General features: G+C 42.0%; 2 protein-coding genes across 3 annotated transcripts; one reads left to right on the top strand and one right to left on the bottom strand.

Annotated features, from left to right (window-relative positions):
* The first annotated feature begins 3,520 nt into the window (after positions 1 to 3,520).
* On the top strand, positions 3,521 to 6,654 carry LOC127578545 (gamma-crystallin S-1-like). The gene is made up of 3 exons (XM_052030698.1): positions 3,521 to 3,556; positions 4,369 to 4,638; positions 6,379 to 6,654. Exons 1-3 carry the CDS (start codon positions 3,521 to 3,523, stop codon positions 6,652 to 6,654), a joined length of 582 nt encoding a protein of 193 aa, XP_051886658.1.
* A 5,106-nt stretch (positions 6,655 to 11,760) lies between these two features.
* Positions 11,761 to 13,102, bottom strand: LOC127567426 (gamma-crystallin S-1). Of its 2 annotated transcripts, none has more exons than XM_052010326.1 (3): positions 13,079 to 13,102; positions 12,755 to 12,997; positions 11,761 to 12,036 (listed from the first exon to the last, which is right to left on the bottom strand). In XM_052010326.1, exons 1-3 carry the CDS (start codon positions 13,085 to 13,087, stop codon positions 11,761 to 11,763), a joined length of 528 nt encoding a protein of 175 aa, XP_051866286.1. In that variant the 5' UTR covers positions 13,088 to 13,102. The 2 variants fall into 2 exon arrangements, with proteins under 2 accessions (XP_051866286.1, XP_051866278.1); XM_052010318.1 differs by having other exon boundaries at positions 11,761 to 12,029; positions 12,751 to 12,997; positions 13,079 to 13,087.
* Positions 13,103 to 16,759: the final 3,657 nt, after the last annotated feature.

Here is a 16,759-nt window from a genome sequence, read left to right as displayed (position 1 = left end):
TCTTGTATTCTATGCCCTGGCTAATAAGCACAAGTATCTGAAATGCCATTTTAACCACCTTATCTACCTGTTCTGCTGCCTTCAGGGATTCTTGGACATGTACACCTAGGTCCTTCTGTTCCTCAGTGTTTCCTAGGGTTCTATCTTTCATGGTGTATATTCTTTTGCAAAAACATCCCTTCTGGTTATCAGGACTAAATTCCATCTGACATTCCCTTGCCCATCTTATCAAGTAATCAATATCATTTAGTAGCCAAAGATTACCCCCCTCACCATCAATAGCACCACCAATTTTTGTGCCATCTCTGAACTTACACCTACATCACAAGCAGATCATTAATGTATATAACAAAAGGAAGGGTCTCAGCACTACCGGTCACAGGCTTCTGGTCACAGAAACATCGACCATCTCTTTTTGCTTCCTCTTATCAAGCCAATTTTGGATGCAGTTTTCCAACTTGGCCAGGATCCCATGGGCTCTTACCTTTTGAATCATTCTCCACATGGGGCCTTGTTAAAAGCTTTCCTGAAGTCCATGCAGACTACATCGACTGCACTACCCTAATCAACACTTCTAGTTACTTCTCTGAAATATTCAATCATATTAGATGTCCCCTTAACAAAACCATGCTGGTTATCTATGGTTAATCCCTGTCCCTCCAATTGCAAATTAACACTGCCCCTTAGGTGTTTTTCAATAATTTCCTGACCTCTGGTCTGTAATTACCTGACTTTTCCTTGCTACCCTTCTTGAATAAAAGTGCCACATTTGTTGTGCTTCAGTCATTTGGCACCTCTGAAAATTTCTCTCAGACCATCAGCCGTCTCCTCCCTTCCCTTCCATAGCAGTCTAGGATATATCTCATCAGATCCAAATGATTTAAGATAAGATAAGATATCTTTATTGGTCACATCTACATCGAAACACACAGTGAAATGCATCTCTCGTGTAGAGTGTTCTGGGGACAGCCCGCAAGTGTCGCCACGCTTCCGGCGCCAACATAGCACAACTTCCTAAACTGTATGTCTTTGGAATGTGGGAGGAAACCGGAGCACCTAGAGAAAACCTACACAGATACGGAGAGAATGTACAAGCTCCTTACAGACAGCAGCCGGAATTGAACCCGGGTCGCTGGCGCAGTAATAGCATTATGCTAACCGCTACACTACCATGCCTGCCCTACTCATTTAAGCCCAATAAGATATCAAATACTTTCTCCTCTTTGATGGTAATTCATTCTTGAATTCTGTGGTGTTCTTTCCTGAATTCTCCAACTACTAAGTCCTACTCCTTAGTGAATATAGATCAGAAGTATTCATTTAAGATGTCACCTACTAACTAGGTTCTATGGCTCTATGCATACCTTGCCACTTTGGTCCCTCGTGGGCCTGACTCTTTCCCCAATGACCTTCTTGCCCTTAATATACTTGCAATTGTTGGGTCTGGAAGATCATTAGTTTAGTTGTAGAAGAAAGGTTGTAAAAAATGAAAAGCACCAAGAAATTGTTGAGTCCATGAACACAAGAATGTGTTATGGATTAGGTTACTATTTGGTGAATGTCCCTTTAAGACATAGTACAGTAGTGTGTGTGTGTGTGTGTGTGGCGTTATTACGACAACAACAGGATATAGCAACGTGCTGATATTTTAACAGTCAGAAGAAGGAGAGAGAGGAGAAAGAGAGACACTGCCTGCTGGTCTCTGTATCGATGGATGAAAAACAATAACTGTGTCTGTCACTACAATCCATGTATGGATTTGTGGAGTAATCCAGTGGAGTTCACTTTGTCATTAACCTGTAGTGGGAAACAGGTATTTGTGTGGACGGCCATGCCTCGAGTGCCTTTCGGGGTGGCAGATACTTCGGAACAAAGCAATGGAGATCATCAGTGATGGAGGTGTCGTATGGGTTCCATCGTGGAACATTTGGATTTCATAATTTCTCTGTTCTCTCTCTAAATTTTCTCTTCAGTCAACGGTGGTTTTGCAAAAGCCTTTGCTCATGTTTCACTTTATGGCTTGCTGAACTGAACTTTGAGAACTATTCCTGGACTTGGAATTTGGGAATTTGCCACACACACACTTCTCGTTTAATTTTGGGGGTTAATGTTTAATATCTGACATTTTTACTTTTAACATTCTAACATTTTTACTTTTATTTTTCTTATTATCATAAGTAGTTATTAATAAGAGTTTCTAACACTTATACATGACTCAGTGTGTTTCTTTTGTTGCTGGTACGTAACGAATGTAAGATATTAAAGTGGGAGTAGGCATGACAGTAAAACCATTGTCATCTTGCAGTGCATAATGCTTTCTATCACATGCAAAGATTTGGTGTCAACTCTACAGATGGATACAACCCTCACCATCCAGGACATGCCCTCTTCTCGTTACTACCATCAGGGAGGAGGTACAAGAGCCTGAAGACCCACACTCAACGTTTCAGGAACAACTTCTTCCCCTCCGCCATCAGATTTCTGAACAATCCATGAACCCACGAGCTCATTATTCCTTTATTTTTGCACTATTTATTTATTTTTGTAATTTTTAGATTTTTATGTCTTTGCGTTGTACTGCTGCTGTGAAACAACAAATTTCACAACATATGTCAGTGATAATAAATCTGATTCTGATTCAGATTCTGGATTTCACCAAATGAATGTACAAGTGAAAATAATTCATCAAAGCTTCAGTCACAGAGGCACAAATGTGAGATGCCACAATTAAAAAATTATAAAGTCCCATTCATTTTTTAAAAATCCTTTAAGATTTTTAAGATTTCCTTTAAGTGCAAGCTGTGAACATTTCCAAAGGATTCCTAGCATTTGATTGTGGAAAGATAGGCAGTGAGGTTGTTGAGATAATATTAACTGTCAATAATATTAAACCAAACAATGGAAAACACAATATGAGAGATGAGGTTAGTACTTTGAAAATCAAAACAAAACTGCAGAAGCTGGAAAACTGAAATAAAAACAGAAAATGTGTGAAAAACTCAGCAGGTCAGGCAGCATCTTTGGAAAGCAAAACAATCAAAATTTTGGGTCTGTGACCCTTCATCAGAACTGGGAAAGAGAGAGATGTGAGTTAGCTTTCAGCAGGACAGAAGGCAAGGGAGATATGTGTTGAACAAACAGAATGTATCTGATAGGATGAGTTGAAATAGCGTAATGGGGCCGTTACTGGCATTGTTCATGGCAATTTTTAGGACCTGCCCGACAGACCAGACTTAGACAAATGAGTTGTGTAAGAAAAACTGAGCCAACATAACATAAAAACACAACATGGAAAATGCTGGAAAATACCTGCAGGTCAGGCAGCATCTGTGGAAAAAGACGCAGTGAACATTTGAGATGAGGGACAACTGAAGAAGAGAGAAACAAGTTAGTCTGGGTATCAGTGAAATGTGGGTGGAACGAAGAGAATCCCTCCGATAAGGTGAACACACAGGGCAGGTGGGATGATAGAGCCATTAAACTGAAGTGAGTTGTGCAGAGATCGCAAAATGATGTAGAGATGGAAGAGGTCGGAGAGACTGGGAAGGGTGAAACTGTGGGAAGGTTTTAAAACAAGGGTTAGGAGTTTAAAATGAAGGTGGTGCTAGATCTGACTCAACGTTAGGGTGCAGGGGTGGTGGGTGAACAGAGGCTCGGTGCTCATTCCAGGGCAGAAGGTGGGGCTTTGGCAGAGCTGAAATTTACGGAGTGTGAAGGGATGAGCCAGGAGAGCACAAGCATTGAAAAGCACCGAGACAAATTCGAGGCACTTTGGGAGGGGTGGGTTGGACGATCTAGTGATGTGCTGGTGAATTGCTAAACCATTCTATGCTGATTATGCAGCTAACGACATCTATATGTGTATAAATATAAAGCATATGCAACAAAATAAGTATTCACCAACTTTGTACTTCGATGCAAAATAACCAATAAACAAAAATAATAATGTCCAGGTACCTTTGGAAGACTCAGCAGAGTTCAGAGTTCAGCATTTTGTGTGCATGCTGCTCTAAGAATAGGCCTGGCCTCTCAGCTTTTGTCTCTTTTCTGTTGCCAGACAATTAAAGTGACATGAAAGCAAAATTAAAAGAACGAATAGTAATCTATGGCTCTACAAAACGGTGTATTCCTGAAAGGTCTGCATCATACTTTAATTTTTGTTTTTTTTTTAGCTGATGCATGCTATGGGTTCATTGGAATAACAAAGGTTTGATCTGCACTGGCTGCTCAGTCAGTTATATAAATACTGGTCCATCCAGAGCAAAGGTATCTGCAGGTTCTGCTTACCCAGCTCTGAGCTCAAAATGGGAAAGGTAGAGTTAATTTTCATATTTTGGCATTTTGTTAATAATTGAACGAAATTAGTAGAATGATTCATTATTTCATCTCCCACAGATCATCTTCTATGAGGACAGGAACTTCCAGGGTCGGCACTACGAGTGCAGCACCGACTGTGCCGACCTGTCCCCTTACTTCAGCCGCTGTAACTCCATCCGTGTTGAGAGTGACTGGTGGGTGGTGTACGAGAGACCCAACTACATGGGATACCAGTATGTGCTGAGCAGGGGCGAGTATCCTGACTACCAGCGCTGGATGGGATTCAATGACAGCATTGGATCATGTCGCAGCTACCCTTACGTAAGTAGCAATCTCAAGGTCCTTACTGGCATACAGGGATTCATCGCTGAGAACAGTATTCCAACAGTTTTCCTTTCCTGCTTTCTCTTCATCATTTTCCTTAATTATTAATCCAAATTTAAATTTCTAATCTAAATTATAACCTGTAATTACTGGCCTACTTCAGAAGATTGAGAAATTTCCATTGGCTTCTCCTGGTTGGTCATTGGAACTTTGGGTTAGGATTGATGTATGCTCCATGTACCATGAGATGATTTGTAACAACCTTCCACCTGACCTATTGCTGACCAATCACAGCACCTCCAAGCAAAATCCTAGCTGAATATGTCTGAGGGTAAGGAAGGATGGAAGTATGAGAAGATGCAAGATATCTGCAGTGAATTAGTTCAGCCACTTGTCATGCTCACAGACAAGTTGGAGGCTATTCCTTGAGGGTCTTCCCAGAAAGCCTGGTTAAACTAACTCCCAAGGGAAAATCTAGAAGCAAATAACAGATCAAAATGGTAAATGATTGGTAACTAAGAGTTGGGTTTGGAATTTGGAATCACAGCTATGAAATCAAACCACAGCAGCACCAACCTTGTCTTCCCTTCCATGGTGAGTGGCACATGAGGTTACTCAGGTCTTCCACTGCTTTTCATCCTGGAGCTCATCTTTGAGTTTGTTTCAATCGTGAAGACATCTTGTTATGTGCCCAGATAACTCATTTGGCTAAAGGGTATTCACTCGACGCTATTGCTGTTTGAACCCATTAGATACAAGTACCCAGATGGATGCCACATCAGTTGTCAGGTGCTGGAATTCAAACCTGGACTCATTAGGGCTGCCTGGAATGTGGCCCAGACTCAAAATGCCTGACTCTCAAGACTGATGTTAATTTGCGAGCATCTCCCTTTAAAACTCAGCCCCAGGGTTAGATTTTAAATATTAGAGATGCTGCTTTATCAAAATATCCAAATTGTGTAAACAGGTCAGATACAGGTCTCCTCTTCCACCTCTACTAAGACTGCCCTCAATGAATTTGAAAGACTTAAAGACTGAGATTCAGATTTTAACAATTCAACATAAAGCTGGCCTATTTGCTTTTGAGACAGGGCTGTTAAGCCTTCCCCTCTGCCATGGTTTTTATCAATAAACACCTCCTGATAATATCGGTAAAATATGACATCAGATCAGCCAATATCACTAAAGAGTAGAGCAAGCCTGAGGTACTGAGTGATCTACTCAGTACCCATAATTCATATTCCTATATCTTATGTTTGTGTGTATTTGATTGCTGAAAATTTGAAATTCAAATGGAGAATATTAGGAATACACAGTAGGTCCGATGAGAGCCTGAAGCAGATAGGAGAGATTTATTCTTTGCAGGTGAAGGGTCTCGACCCGAAACGTCGACTGTCCATTTCACTCCACAGATGCTGCCTGACCTGCTTAGTTCCCCCAGCATTTTGTTTGTTACTCCAGATTCCAGCATCTGCAGACTCTTGTGTCCTTGATTAATGCTTTGAATGGAATATATTCATCAGTTGTCAAATTTTTTTATGGTGTATTGTACAGGTATATTTATGTGAGCACCCAACCAGGGGTAAAAGTAACTGAAGTTTCCTCCTGGTAGAGTCACATCACCAACATTGCCAGTTCAACCCCTTTGTTGTGATTGTGTTGACTGGCATGCTTTACCAGCCTGGTCCAGCTTCCTTTCATCTCTGATCCTAAGTATTTTATTTACTGCCATTCCAGTACCGAGGAGGCACCTACAGGATGAGGATTTACGAGAGGCCTGACTTTGGAGGGAAGATGATGGAATTCATGGACGACTGTCCCTCTGTCCACGATTGTTTCCGTTACCGTGACATCCACTCCTGCCAGGTGATGGATGGTTACTGGATCTTCTATGAACATCCCAGCTACAGAGGCCGACAGTACTTCCTGAGACCCGGTGAATACAGGAGATACAGTGACTGGGGCGCTTACAACTCAATGATCGGGTCTTTCAGGCGCATGAGGGACTTCTAGTTCCTTTTTGCACAGTTGATTTTGTCATGATAACAGATTCTAAAACATAATAAATTATGCATTCATCAAAACTGATCCACTTTGTATTGTGTTTTTTCTCCCACTACAACTATTTTATCTCATTGAGATGACAATAATTCTGGAGATATACATTTTGGTTATGGCTCTGGGTATTAGAAAGCACACACCAATAGTAGAGTCTTTATTGAAATCAGTGACTATTCATTCAAGTGGTATTTACTTGGCATGAAAGCTCATCTCCATTTTGGCCCTCAGCTTCACCTTCCCACAATGCAGTGTCGATTTCCACATGGATGCTGGCAACACCCGGTTCAGCACCAATTTTCTCAATCCCTCCACTTTCTCCCATCTGTTCGATTTCTCATCTGACTTCCAGCACTGGATAAGCAGAGATGGTCTCCAACTAAACATTGGAAATTTTTGGTTTCTGCCACAAACTCCACTTCCAAACCTGTCATTCCACCTTCTCCCCGGCAGCAGAGATACTCTCGACATTGGCATCATGTTTTACTCTTGAGTTGCTCTCTCTGTCACCCCAGGTTTATCTCCTTTAATTATTCTAAGGCAGGTTCTGCTTTCTGAAAACCTTTGAGGCTGTCCTAGGTGGTGTTACCTCTGTCCTAGGTGGTGTTACCTCTGTCCTCACTCCCACTAAACCCACCACCCATCAACACTCCCCATCCAGCCTCTCAATGAGCGACATTGTCTCCTGATTAAACAGCATCTCCATCTAAATGGAGGCTTTAGAGAGGGTGCAGAGGAGATTTACCAGGATGCTGCCCTGGATTGGAGTGCATGTCTTATGAGGGTAGGTTGAGCGAGCTAAGGCTTTCCTCTTTGGAGAGAAGGAGGGTGAGAGGTGACTTGATGGAAGTGTACAAGATGATAAGAGGCATAGATCGAGTGGACAGTCAGAAACCTTTTCCCAGGGTGAAAATGGCTAACACGAGGGGGCATAATTTTAAGGTGATTGGAGGAAGGTATAGGGGCTATGTCAGAGGTAAGTTTTTTACACAGAAAGTGGTGGGTGTGCGTAACGTCCTGCTGGCGGAGGTTGTGGGGGCAGATACATTAGGGACATTTAAGGGACTCTTAGATAGTGACATGAATGATAGAGAAATAGGGGGGCTATGTGGGAGGGAAGGGTTAGATAAATCTTAGAGCAGGATAAAATGCCGGCACAACCTTGTGGGCTGAAGGACCTGTACTGTGTTGTAATGTTTTATGTTCTATGTTCTAAAAATTCTCTGTTTCAAATCTTTCAATGGCCTTGCCCAGCCATATCTCCACAATCTGCTCCAACCCTAAGGTATCACCACTCTTCCCATTCTGGCCTTTTGAGCACTCCTAATTTGAATTGCCCCACTATTAACAACTGGCCGACACACTGTTTGGATTTACCACCTGAAACCAGACCACCTCTCAGTCTCAATCCCCTCATCTAAGATGCCCCTTATAACTTATTATTTTGATCAAACTTTTGGACATCTGCGTTAATAATTCCATGTGGCTTGATGTCAATTTTTGTTTGATTGCACCCCTGTCTTTTTATTATATGGCAGCAGTAACAGCTTACCTAATGATGTCCAGGTTTTGGAGTCAGATTACGGGCAGGCAGGATTGTCATGAGACACGTCTTGGAAAAGGTTGGTGGGACACTCTTTGATGATGTGTTCCACTGTCTGACTTTAGCTGCTGCAGCTCCAACTGGGGCTTAATCTGAGATTTCACTGGGGTAAAAGCAGCCATGTCTTCCTTGTCCAATTAGTGTCCAGCTCATCCATGTTTGATTGAAGCATCTTGGAGCAATTTACTACATTAAAGGCCTTTTATAAATACAAAACTATTGTTGTTTTTAAAGTACAATGGCCTGTCATGAAAGTAACATCGAAATAAATTGAAAGAAGAAATATTAAGAGAGTACCATCCAGATAACTGAAACCCTTTGACTCCCATTGCAATAGATTTTACATCTAGAACATAGAACATAGAACATCACAGCACAGTACAGGCCCTTCAGCCCATGATGTTGTGCTGACACTTTATCCTGCTCTAATATCTATCTAACCCTTCCCTTGCACGTAGCCCCCCATTTCTCTATCATTCATGTGTCCATCTAAGAGTCTCTTGAATGTCCCTAATGTATCTGCCCCCACAACCTCTGCTGGCAGTGTGTTCCACGCACCCACCACTCTCTGTGTTAAAAAATTCCCCCTGACATCCCCCTTATATTTTCCTCCAATCACCTTAAAACTTTGCCCCCTCGTGTTAGCCATGGTCGCCCTGGGAAAAAGTCTCGGGCTGTCCACTTGATCTATGCCTCTTATCATCTTGTACACCTCTACCAAGTCACCTCTCATCCTCTTTATCTCCAAAGAGAAAAGCCCAAGCTCGCTCAGCCTATCCTCATAAGACATGCTCTCCAATCCAGGCAGCATCCTGGTAAATCTCCTCTGCACCCTCTCTAAAGCTTCCACATCCTTCCTATAATGAGGCAACCAGAACTGAACACAATACTCTTGTTGTTGTCTAACCAATACCCCGACTAATGAAGGCCAACACTCCATACACCTTCTTAACAACCCTATTGAACTGCGCAGCAACCTTGAGGGATCTATGGACATGGAGCCCAAGATCCCTCTGTTCCTCCACACTGCTAAGAGACCTGCCATTAGCCTTGTATTCTGCCTTCAAATTTGATCTCCCGAAGTGTATCACTTCACACTTGTCCGGGTTGAACTCCATCTCTTTGTTTCCTATTAAACAAATTAACACCAGTCAAGTGACACTATTATTATTATTATCATCATTATCATTATTATTATTATTATTATTATTATTATTAATGTAGGGACAGGGGTGGCAAAGTTGTGGCTGATCTCATGTAAAATGTGGAAGGCTGGCCTTGTGAACATTAAGTCAGTCAAATCTGGAGGTAACAACAGTGTAGGGTTTACATCAAATGGGCTGTGATGGAATGGAGTCAGCAAATATAACAGATGAGGAAATAAAAATTCTTAATGAAGATGTGGATACTCATGAAATATAACTAACATCTACTTAAGTTTCAGACAGTTGCATGAAAGAGGTGCAGCCACTATCCACTATCATCCCGGTAGAAGACCACCATCATCCCGGTACCGAAGAAAAGCAAGGTAACATGCCTCAATGACTACCCACCAGTGGCTCTGACATCCACCATCATGAAGTGCTTTGAGAGGTTGGTCATGGCACGCATCAACTCCAGCCTACCAGACAATCTTGACCCACTGCAGTTTGCCTATCGCCGAAACAGGTCCACAGTGGACGCCATCTCCCTGGCCCTACACTCAGTTCTGGAGCATCTGGACAGTAAAGATACCTATGTTAGACTATTGTTTATTGACTACAGCTCTGCCTTCAATACAATAATCCCAAGCAAGCTTGTCACCAAACTCCAAGACCTAAACACCTCCCTCTGTAAATGGATCCTTGACTTTCTAACCAACAGACTGCAATCAGTGAGGATAGGCAGCAATACCTCCAGCACGATTATTCTCAATACTGGCGCCCCACAAGGCTGCGTCCTCAGCGCTCTACTCTACTCCCTATACACTCATGACTGTGTGGCCAGATTCTGCTCTAACTCCATCTACAAGTTTGTAGATGATACCACCATTGCAGGCCGTATCTCAAACAGCGATGAGTCGGAGTACAGGAAGGAGATAAAGAGCTAAGTGGAATGATGTCATGACAACAACCTTTCCCTCAATGTCAACAAAACAAAAGAGCTGGTCATTGACTTCAGGAAAGGGGGCAGTGTACATGCACCTGTCGACATCAACGGTGCTGAGGTCGAGAGGGTTGAGAGCTTCAAGTTCCTGGGAGTGAACATCACCAACAGCCTGTCCTGGTCAAATCATGTAGATGCCACGGCCAAGAAAGCTCACCAGCACCTCTACTTCCTCAGGAGGCTAAAGAAATTCGATGTGTCCCCTTTGACTCTCACCAACTTTTATTGATGCACCATAGAAAGCATCCAATCTGGATGTATCATGGCTTGGTACGGTAACTGCTCTGCCCAGGACCGCAAGAAACTACAGAGAGTTGTGGACACAGCCCAGCGCATTACGGACACCAGCCTCCCCTCCTTGGACTCTGTCTTTACCTCTCACTGTCTTGGTGAAGCAGCCAGCATAATCAAAGACACCACCCAGCCAGGTCATTCTCTCTTCTCTCCTCTTCCATCGGGTAGAAGATACAGGAGCCTGAGGGCACGTACCACCAGACTTAAGGACAGCTTCTACCCCACTGTGATAAGACTATTGAATGGTTCCCTTATACGATGAGATGGACTCTGATCTCACGATCTACCTTGTTGTGACCTTGCACCTTATTACACTGCACTTTCTCTGTACCTATGACACTTTACTCTGTACTGTCATTGTTTTTACCTGTACTACATCAATGCACTCTGTGCTACCTCAATGCACTCTGTACTAACCCAATGTAACTGCACTGTGTAATGAATTGATCTGTATGATCAGTATGCAAGACAATTTTTTACTGTACCTCGGTTTAAGTGACAATAATAAACCAATACCAATACCAATGGTTCAAAAAATTGCTTGTAGTGGAATTAATGGATGATGGTTTTGGTCTTCTCAAAATATCGCTGGCTGAAATTTCTGCTGCGCCAAACCAGCAGTCTTAATATTTAGAGAGCAGTGGAATTGAGGAAAGTGTCGATGAGCTGAGTTTTGTTTTGTCAACGTCCATGTGGAATATGACATTATTTTCTCAAGATATTGCCGAGGGTCAGAATACAGATGGTTTTAGATAAAACATGGCAAGCAGCCACCCAAGTGAATAACTCTAAATAGATCTTCACTGTTTAAGTCTGTTGCTGTGATGCTTGCTGCTGTGTCTTTACTTGCTTTCAATGTCTTTGCCTAAATTTATTACTCCATAATGATTTTTGTCTCAAGATCATAAAATATCAATAATTGGAAAAACACAATAACACAATACAAAATAAATCAGTTTGCACATTTTATTATATTTAGGAATATTTCATCATGACAAAATCTCATTTGCAAACAAGGATTAGAAGTCCCTCATGCGCCTGAAGGACCCAATGGTTGAGTTGTAGCCGCTCCAGTCACTGTATCTCCTGTATTCACCGGGTCTCAGGAAGTATTGTCGGCCTCTGTAGTTGGGCTGCTCATAGAAGATCCAGTAACCATCCATCACCTGGCAGGAGTGGATGTCACGGTAACGGAAACGATCATAGACAGAGGGACAGTCGTCCATGAATTCCATCATCTGTCCTCCAAAGTCAGGCCTCTCGTAAATCCTCATCCTGTAGTTCCTGCCTCGGTACTGGAATAGAATAAGGTAAAATAATTACTTGGGTATAAATGTATCTGTCAATCACTTAATAAGGTTATTGTAAAGGGGTCATGTTAATCTCGTAATATTATCTTTCTTTTCTGTTTCTGGACTTTCTGCTTGGTATTCAGATTTTCACTTTTTCACTAATACTTCCAAGCTCTCAAAATACAGTAGTTATTACTGATAAGAACATCGACGGAAAATTTAACACCCCTCTCTTCCCAGCTGGAAAGGTTTGGATTGAGTCGATATTTATGATTCATGGGAAATTGTAAAGCAGCAGCAACCACTGTGAGTGTATCAGTGGGCTGAACTCCTTCACAAATTTATCACACCTCTCCGAGCTTGTGTTATTATGCACTCAAGGCATCTTCTATTATTTCTTTACCAAAGAGATACTGGCTCAGAGCTGGTTGCAATTGGTTAGAACTTGGGTGTGTGGTTGATACAAACCTCAGTACATCCATCAACCTACCTTCCAAGTTATGGTGACCAAATGCGAAAAGCACAAAATAAGCTTTTGAAACTTATTGTACGTCTACACTGACAAATTATGATGTAGAGTACAAATTTAGCTTGGAATACTGATAAACAGGTCCTTAGGAAGGAAGCCAAATGACAAACTGTTGCAATAATGTTCCATTAAATATAGAACAGCTAAATTAAAAGCCCATTAAAAGTTAAGGAAGATAAGTTTGTCACTCACTTGTGGGTAGCTGCGGCAGGACCTGATGTTGTCATTGAATCCCATCCAGCGCTGGTAGTCAGGATACTCCCCCCTGCTCAGCACATACTGGTATCCCATGTAGTTAGGTCTCTCGTACACCACCCACCAGTCACTCTCAACACGGATGGAGTTACAGCGGCTGAAGTAAGGGGACAGGTCAGCACAGTCGGTGCTGCACTCATAGTGCCGACCCTGGAAGTTCCTGTCCTCATAGAAAATGATCTGTGGGAAGGAACATTCATAGGCTTTGTACTTTTCAATGAATTATTAATAAAATGCAACAAATATAAGCGTTCTCTTTACCTTTCCCATTTTGAGCTCACGGCTAGATATGCAGGTGCCTGCAGATACTTTTGCTCTGGTGGCTCAGTATTTATATGATTTGATGAAGAGCGCATTGTCGAGAAAACCTTTGTTATACCAATAAATACCAATCACACATCAGCTAAAAGCAAATTAAAATGTCTGACAGATGTTTCAGGAAAATTCTCTTATTCAGGATTGTAAATTGATTTCGGTTCTTTTTGTTTTGCTTTCATGTCACTTTGATTGTCTGTAACAGAAAGGAAACTGAGAGATCCAACCATGGTTAATTGGTTAATGTCATAAGGTCAGACGTGAGGATGTTTGCTGATGACTGAACAATTTTCAATTCCATTCACAACTCCCTGGTTGATGAAGCAGCCTGTTCTCTCATACTGGAAAACCTGGAAAACATTCAGATTTAGCTTGTTATGAGACTTGGAACATTGATGATTTTGTGTTAGCCAGTGATTGTCTACATTGACAGTCCAGCCTCCCTTCCTTGATGTTCCTGAGAATATCATTCAGAGACTTCCCCACTACTTACATCTTAGGAATTAACAATGGCCAAAAGCTTAACTGAACCAGCCAGGTAAGTACTATGGCTACAAGGGGAGGTTAGAATCTGGGTATCCTTTTCAGTGTGGCTTCAATACTGGCATCTACTTAGTATCTTGATGTACTGGCATTGTGCAGCAAGTGTCTCACTTTCTGACGTACCACGGCCTTTCAACCATCTACAAAACTCAAGACAAGAGTGTGTTGGAATACTCTCCACTTTCCTAGATAAGTACAGTTTCAAAATCTCGACACATCCTGAACAAAGCAGCATGCTTGATTGGCGCCCCATCAGCTGCCCTATGTGTCCATTATCTCCTCTCCTGGCACGTGCTGGCTGCCATGTGTGCCATCCCCAGAGGACGCTGCAACTACTTATCCAGGCTACTCCGACATCACCTGCCAAACCTGCCACATCCATCACCAAGAAAGAGGAGGCCAGCTGCATGGGACCGTCACGATCAGCAGGTGCCCCTCCAATTGCTCACCATCCTGACTTGAAAATTTGTGGTGTAGGTCCTGGAAATTCCTGCCCAATGGCGCTGTCAGAGCACCTTCCCCAGAAGAACTGCAGTGGTTCAAGTAGGGGGCTCACCACCAGCTTCCCAGAACTACCAGAGATGGGCAATTAATTCTACCCTTGGCAGCAATGCCCAGAGCTTTAAAATTAATTGAAAAAAATTGTGTTGACAAAACAGAGATTTTCCTGGATTTATCCTGTCCAGGTGAGGCAACAAAGACATGGAAGGTGACATTGACATTGCTTCAAGCACCACCTACTCATGAATAACCTTGACCATTCTTTCCACCGTTAAGGAGGGGCAAAGCCTACAACTTTGACCAAACACTTGGCCATCCGTCTCAGTAACTCTCTTGAGACTCTGTCAAACTTCACTTGATTGCCTGCGGTGAAATGACTTGGATCACTTTCTAATGTGAAAGGAGCATCATGTTGCTACTTGTTGAAATGGCATGGCTTGTCATCATGTCCGTCCACTTTAAGAAACCTTTAACAGGCCTCACCTAATGGACATTGTCTCATGTTTCCTCATCTCCTCACCATGATGTTCACTGGTTTAATCATCCCCAAATCCTCCAACATTTACGTCTTGAGAATTACCAATGACCAGAAACATAGCTGCAGATAAGTATTGTGGCTGCAAGTGGCAGCTGAGTCTGTGTATTCTTTTCAATATGTCTTTAATACTGGTATTGACTTGGCAAAGTAGAGAGTTCCACTTCCAGATGGAAGTAATTAACACAAAAACATCATTGACTTATCAATTCTGTCACGGGAAATCCCAAAGCTTTTACCTGGAGTAGGCTGTGAGTTTTGTTGATAAAATTAGGCTCAGTTGCACCTTGTGCACTCTCTCTGAACATCCTGAAACAGTAAGATCAACTCAGGAAAGCACTCCACCGACATACATTCAAACAAATTTTATAATACTATTTAGCCAATGTCTTATTCAGGTAGTTATTCAAAACACTACACACTCTGAGGTGGACTCTTATTTCATATAATGGCTATTCTCAAGAACATAAAGATTTTTAATTTCAAGGATCATTTCCTTTTTTAATTTTAACACATAACCCAAATGAAGAAGACTCTTAAATCATTACTTATGCTTCTCTTTATAAATAGAGCAACAAACGTTGAACCTGGATTATGCTGCCACAAAATCTTCTTTCCTGTAATAAGGGTTTTGTTCTGAAACATTTCAAAACTTAAAAATCTATTGCCGAATTGACAGTGTTATTGCCTCTCTGAACTCCTCCAAAGCATCCTGACAGAGGTTCCATAGAGCACTGGGTGTCTCATTCCAATGATTTAGTTGTGGCAAACATTCCAGCTTTCAGGTTCCCAACTCAAGCGGATATGCAACATTAATTGCAAGGTAATATTAACAGAATATGATACAATTTTTTTTTAGAATTATAAAATGGGCATTTTCTTTTGTATGGAGACCCATGATAAAAAGCTAATAGCAACAAAGAACTGCAAGCTCCAAGAGTCTCCAGCCTAAAGTCAGCATGTAAATGCTCTTTGTTCTATGAATATACAAAAGTTTATTCACTAAAAGCACTACAAAATGACATACAGTGTCAAAACTACAGCAACTAAGACAAGAAAGAACTACGCAGGTGCGTAACTACACAAGATAATGCTAACCAAACTACCGTAAAACGCACTCCTTCAGATCACAATTTTGTTTACACCATCCACGACACACGCGATCCCCTGGCGGGCCCACCGACCACGGAATTTACCCAGGGTGCCCGCGGATACCGCGTGCTCCCTCATGTAAACACTCTTTCAGAGTCAATGATGGTTCCATTGGTATGTAAACAAAACCACTATAATTTTGCAGATCATAACTCATCCCATCACATGCAGAGACTGAACCCTTAGTGCAGGTGGTATAGAGAGGCTTCATTGAGTTTGAAAGTGGTTCACATTAACTCTAATTGCAGGGACATGGATGTAAAATCCTGCCCACAACTGAATAGTTTGTGAAGTTCCATTCAACATCTAAATAAAAAACTTTTGAAGACCGACCTTCAGAAAAACGACAATACTTTATTCACAGCATAAGCTGTGAGACAAAAGCAGGGACTGCTGAAAACTCTCAGCAGGTCAGGCAGTATCTGTGGAAAAAGAAGCAGAGTTGACCTTTCAGGTTTGCAAGAACTGGGAAAGAGAGATAAAAGAAGGTAATCGTAAATGACAGAGAAGGGAAGGGGAGGGGGATTGATAGGACAAGGGTAATATAGGGGATTGGGTGGGAAAAGGGCAAATTGGTTAATGGAGCAGGTAGAGGGTGATTACGCTTCTTTGCGTTATGTGTTGCGAACAGCAGAACTGTGGACAGGCTCAGCTGGCCAGGCTGCACTAATGGAGAGAGACAAACCGAGTCAATATCAGGGATGAATGACCTACAGTAGAAACGGACAGAAATGTGCAAGTTCTCTTGGGGATTGCCAGCATTTGATTGGACAATTCTATATAATACAGACTACTGAGGTATTGGCTGATAAATAGTTGCATCTGAAACTACTAAAAGTAATCCGTTCTCTACTTCAGATCATGATGAAAAATGTATAAAAACAGAAAATGCTGGA

This window comes from Pristis pectinata, chromosome 1, assembly GCF_009764475.1.
Source record: "Pristis pectinata isolate sPriPec2 chromosome 1, sPriPec2.1.pri, whole genome shotgun sequence".
In the NCBI taxonomy this organism is placed as follows: domain Eukaryota; kingdom Metazoa; phylum Chordata; class Chondrichthyes; order Rhinopristiformes; family Pristidae; genus Pristis; species Pristis pectinata.
The sequence above is the reverse complement of the archived record's forward strand: the minus strand, read 5'-3'. Positions and strand labels throughout refer to the sequence as shown.

What these genes read in the sequence shown, in the direction of transcription:
- LOC127578545 (XM_052030698.1), top strand. Translation starts at nt 3,521, where the DNA reads ATGGAAGAGGTCGGAGAGACTGGGAAGGGTGAAACT. An exon ending in AGACTGGGAAGGGTGAAACT is followed by an intron (nt 3,557 to 4,368) that starts GTGGGAAGGTTT and finishes CGAAATTAGTAG; the next exon opens with AATGATTCATTATTTCATCT. An exon ending in CATGTCGCAGCTACCCTTAC is followed by an intron (nt 4,639 to 6,378) that starts GTAAGTAGCAAT and finishes CTGCCATTCCAG; the next exon opens with TACCGAGGAGGCACCTACAG.
- LOC127567426 (XM_052010326.1), bottom strand. An exon ending in CCTGCCGCAGCTACCCACAA is followed by an intron (nt 12,037 to 12,754) that starts GTGAGTGACAAA and finishes ATTCTATTCCAG; the next exon opens with TACCGAGGCAGGAACTACAG.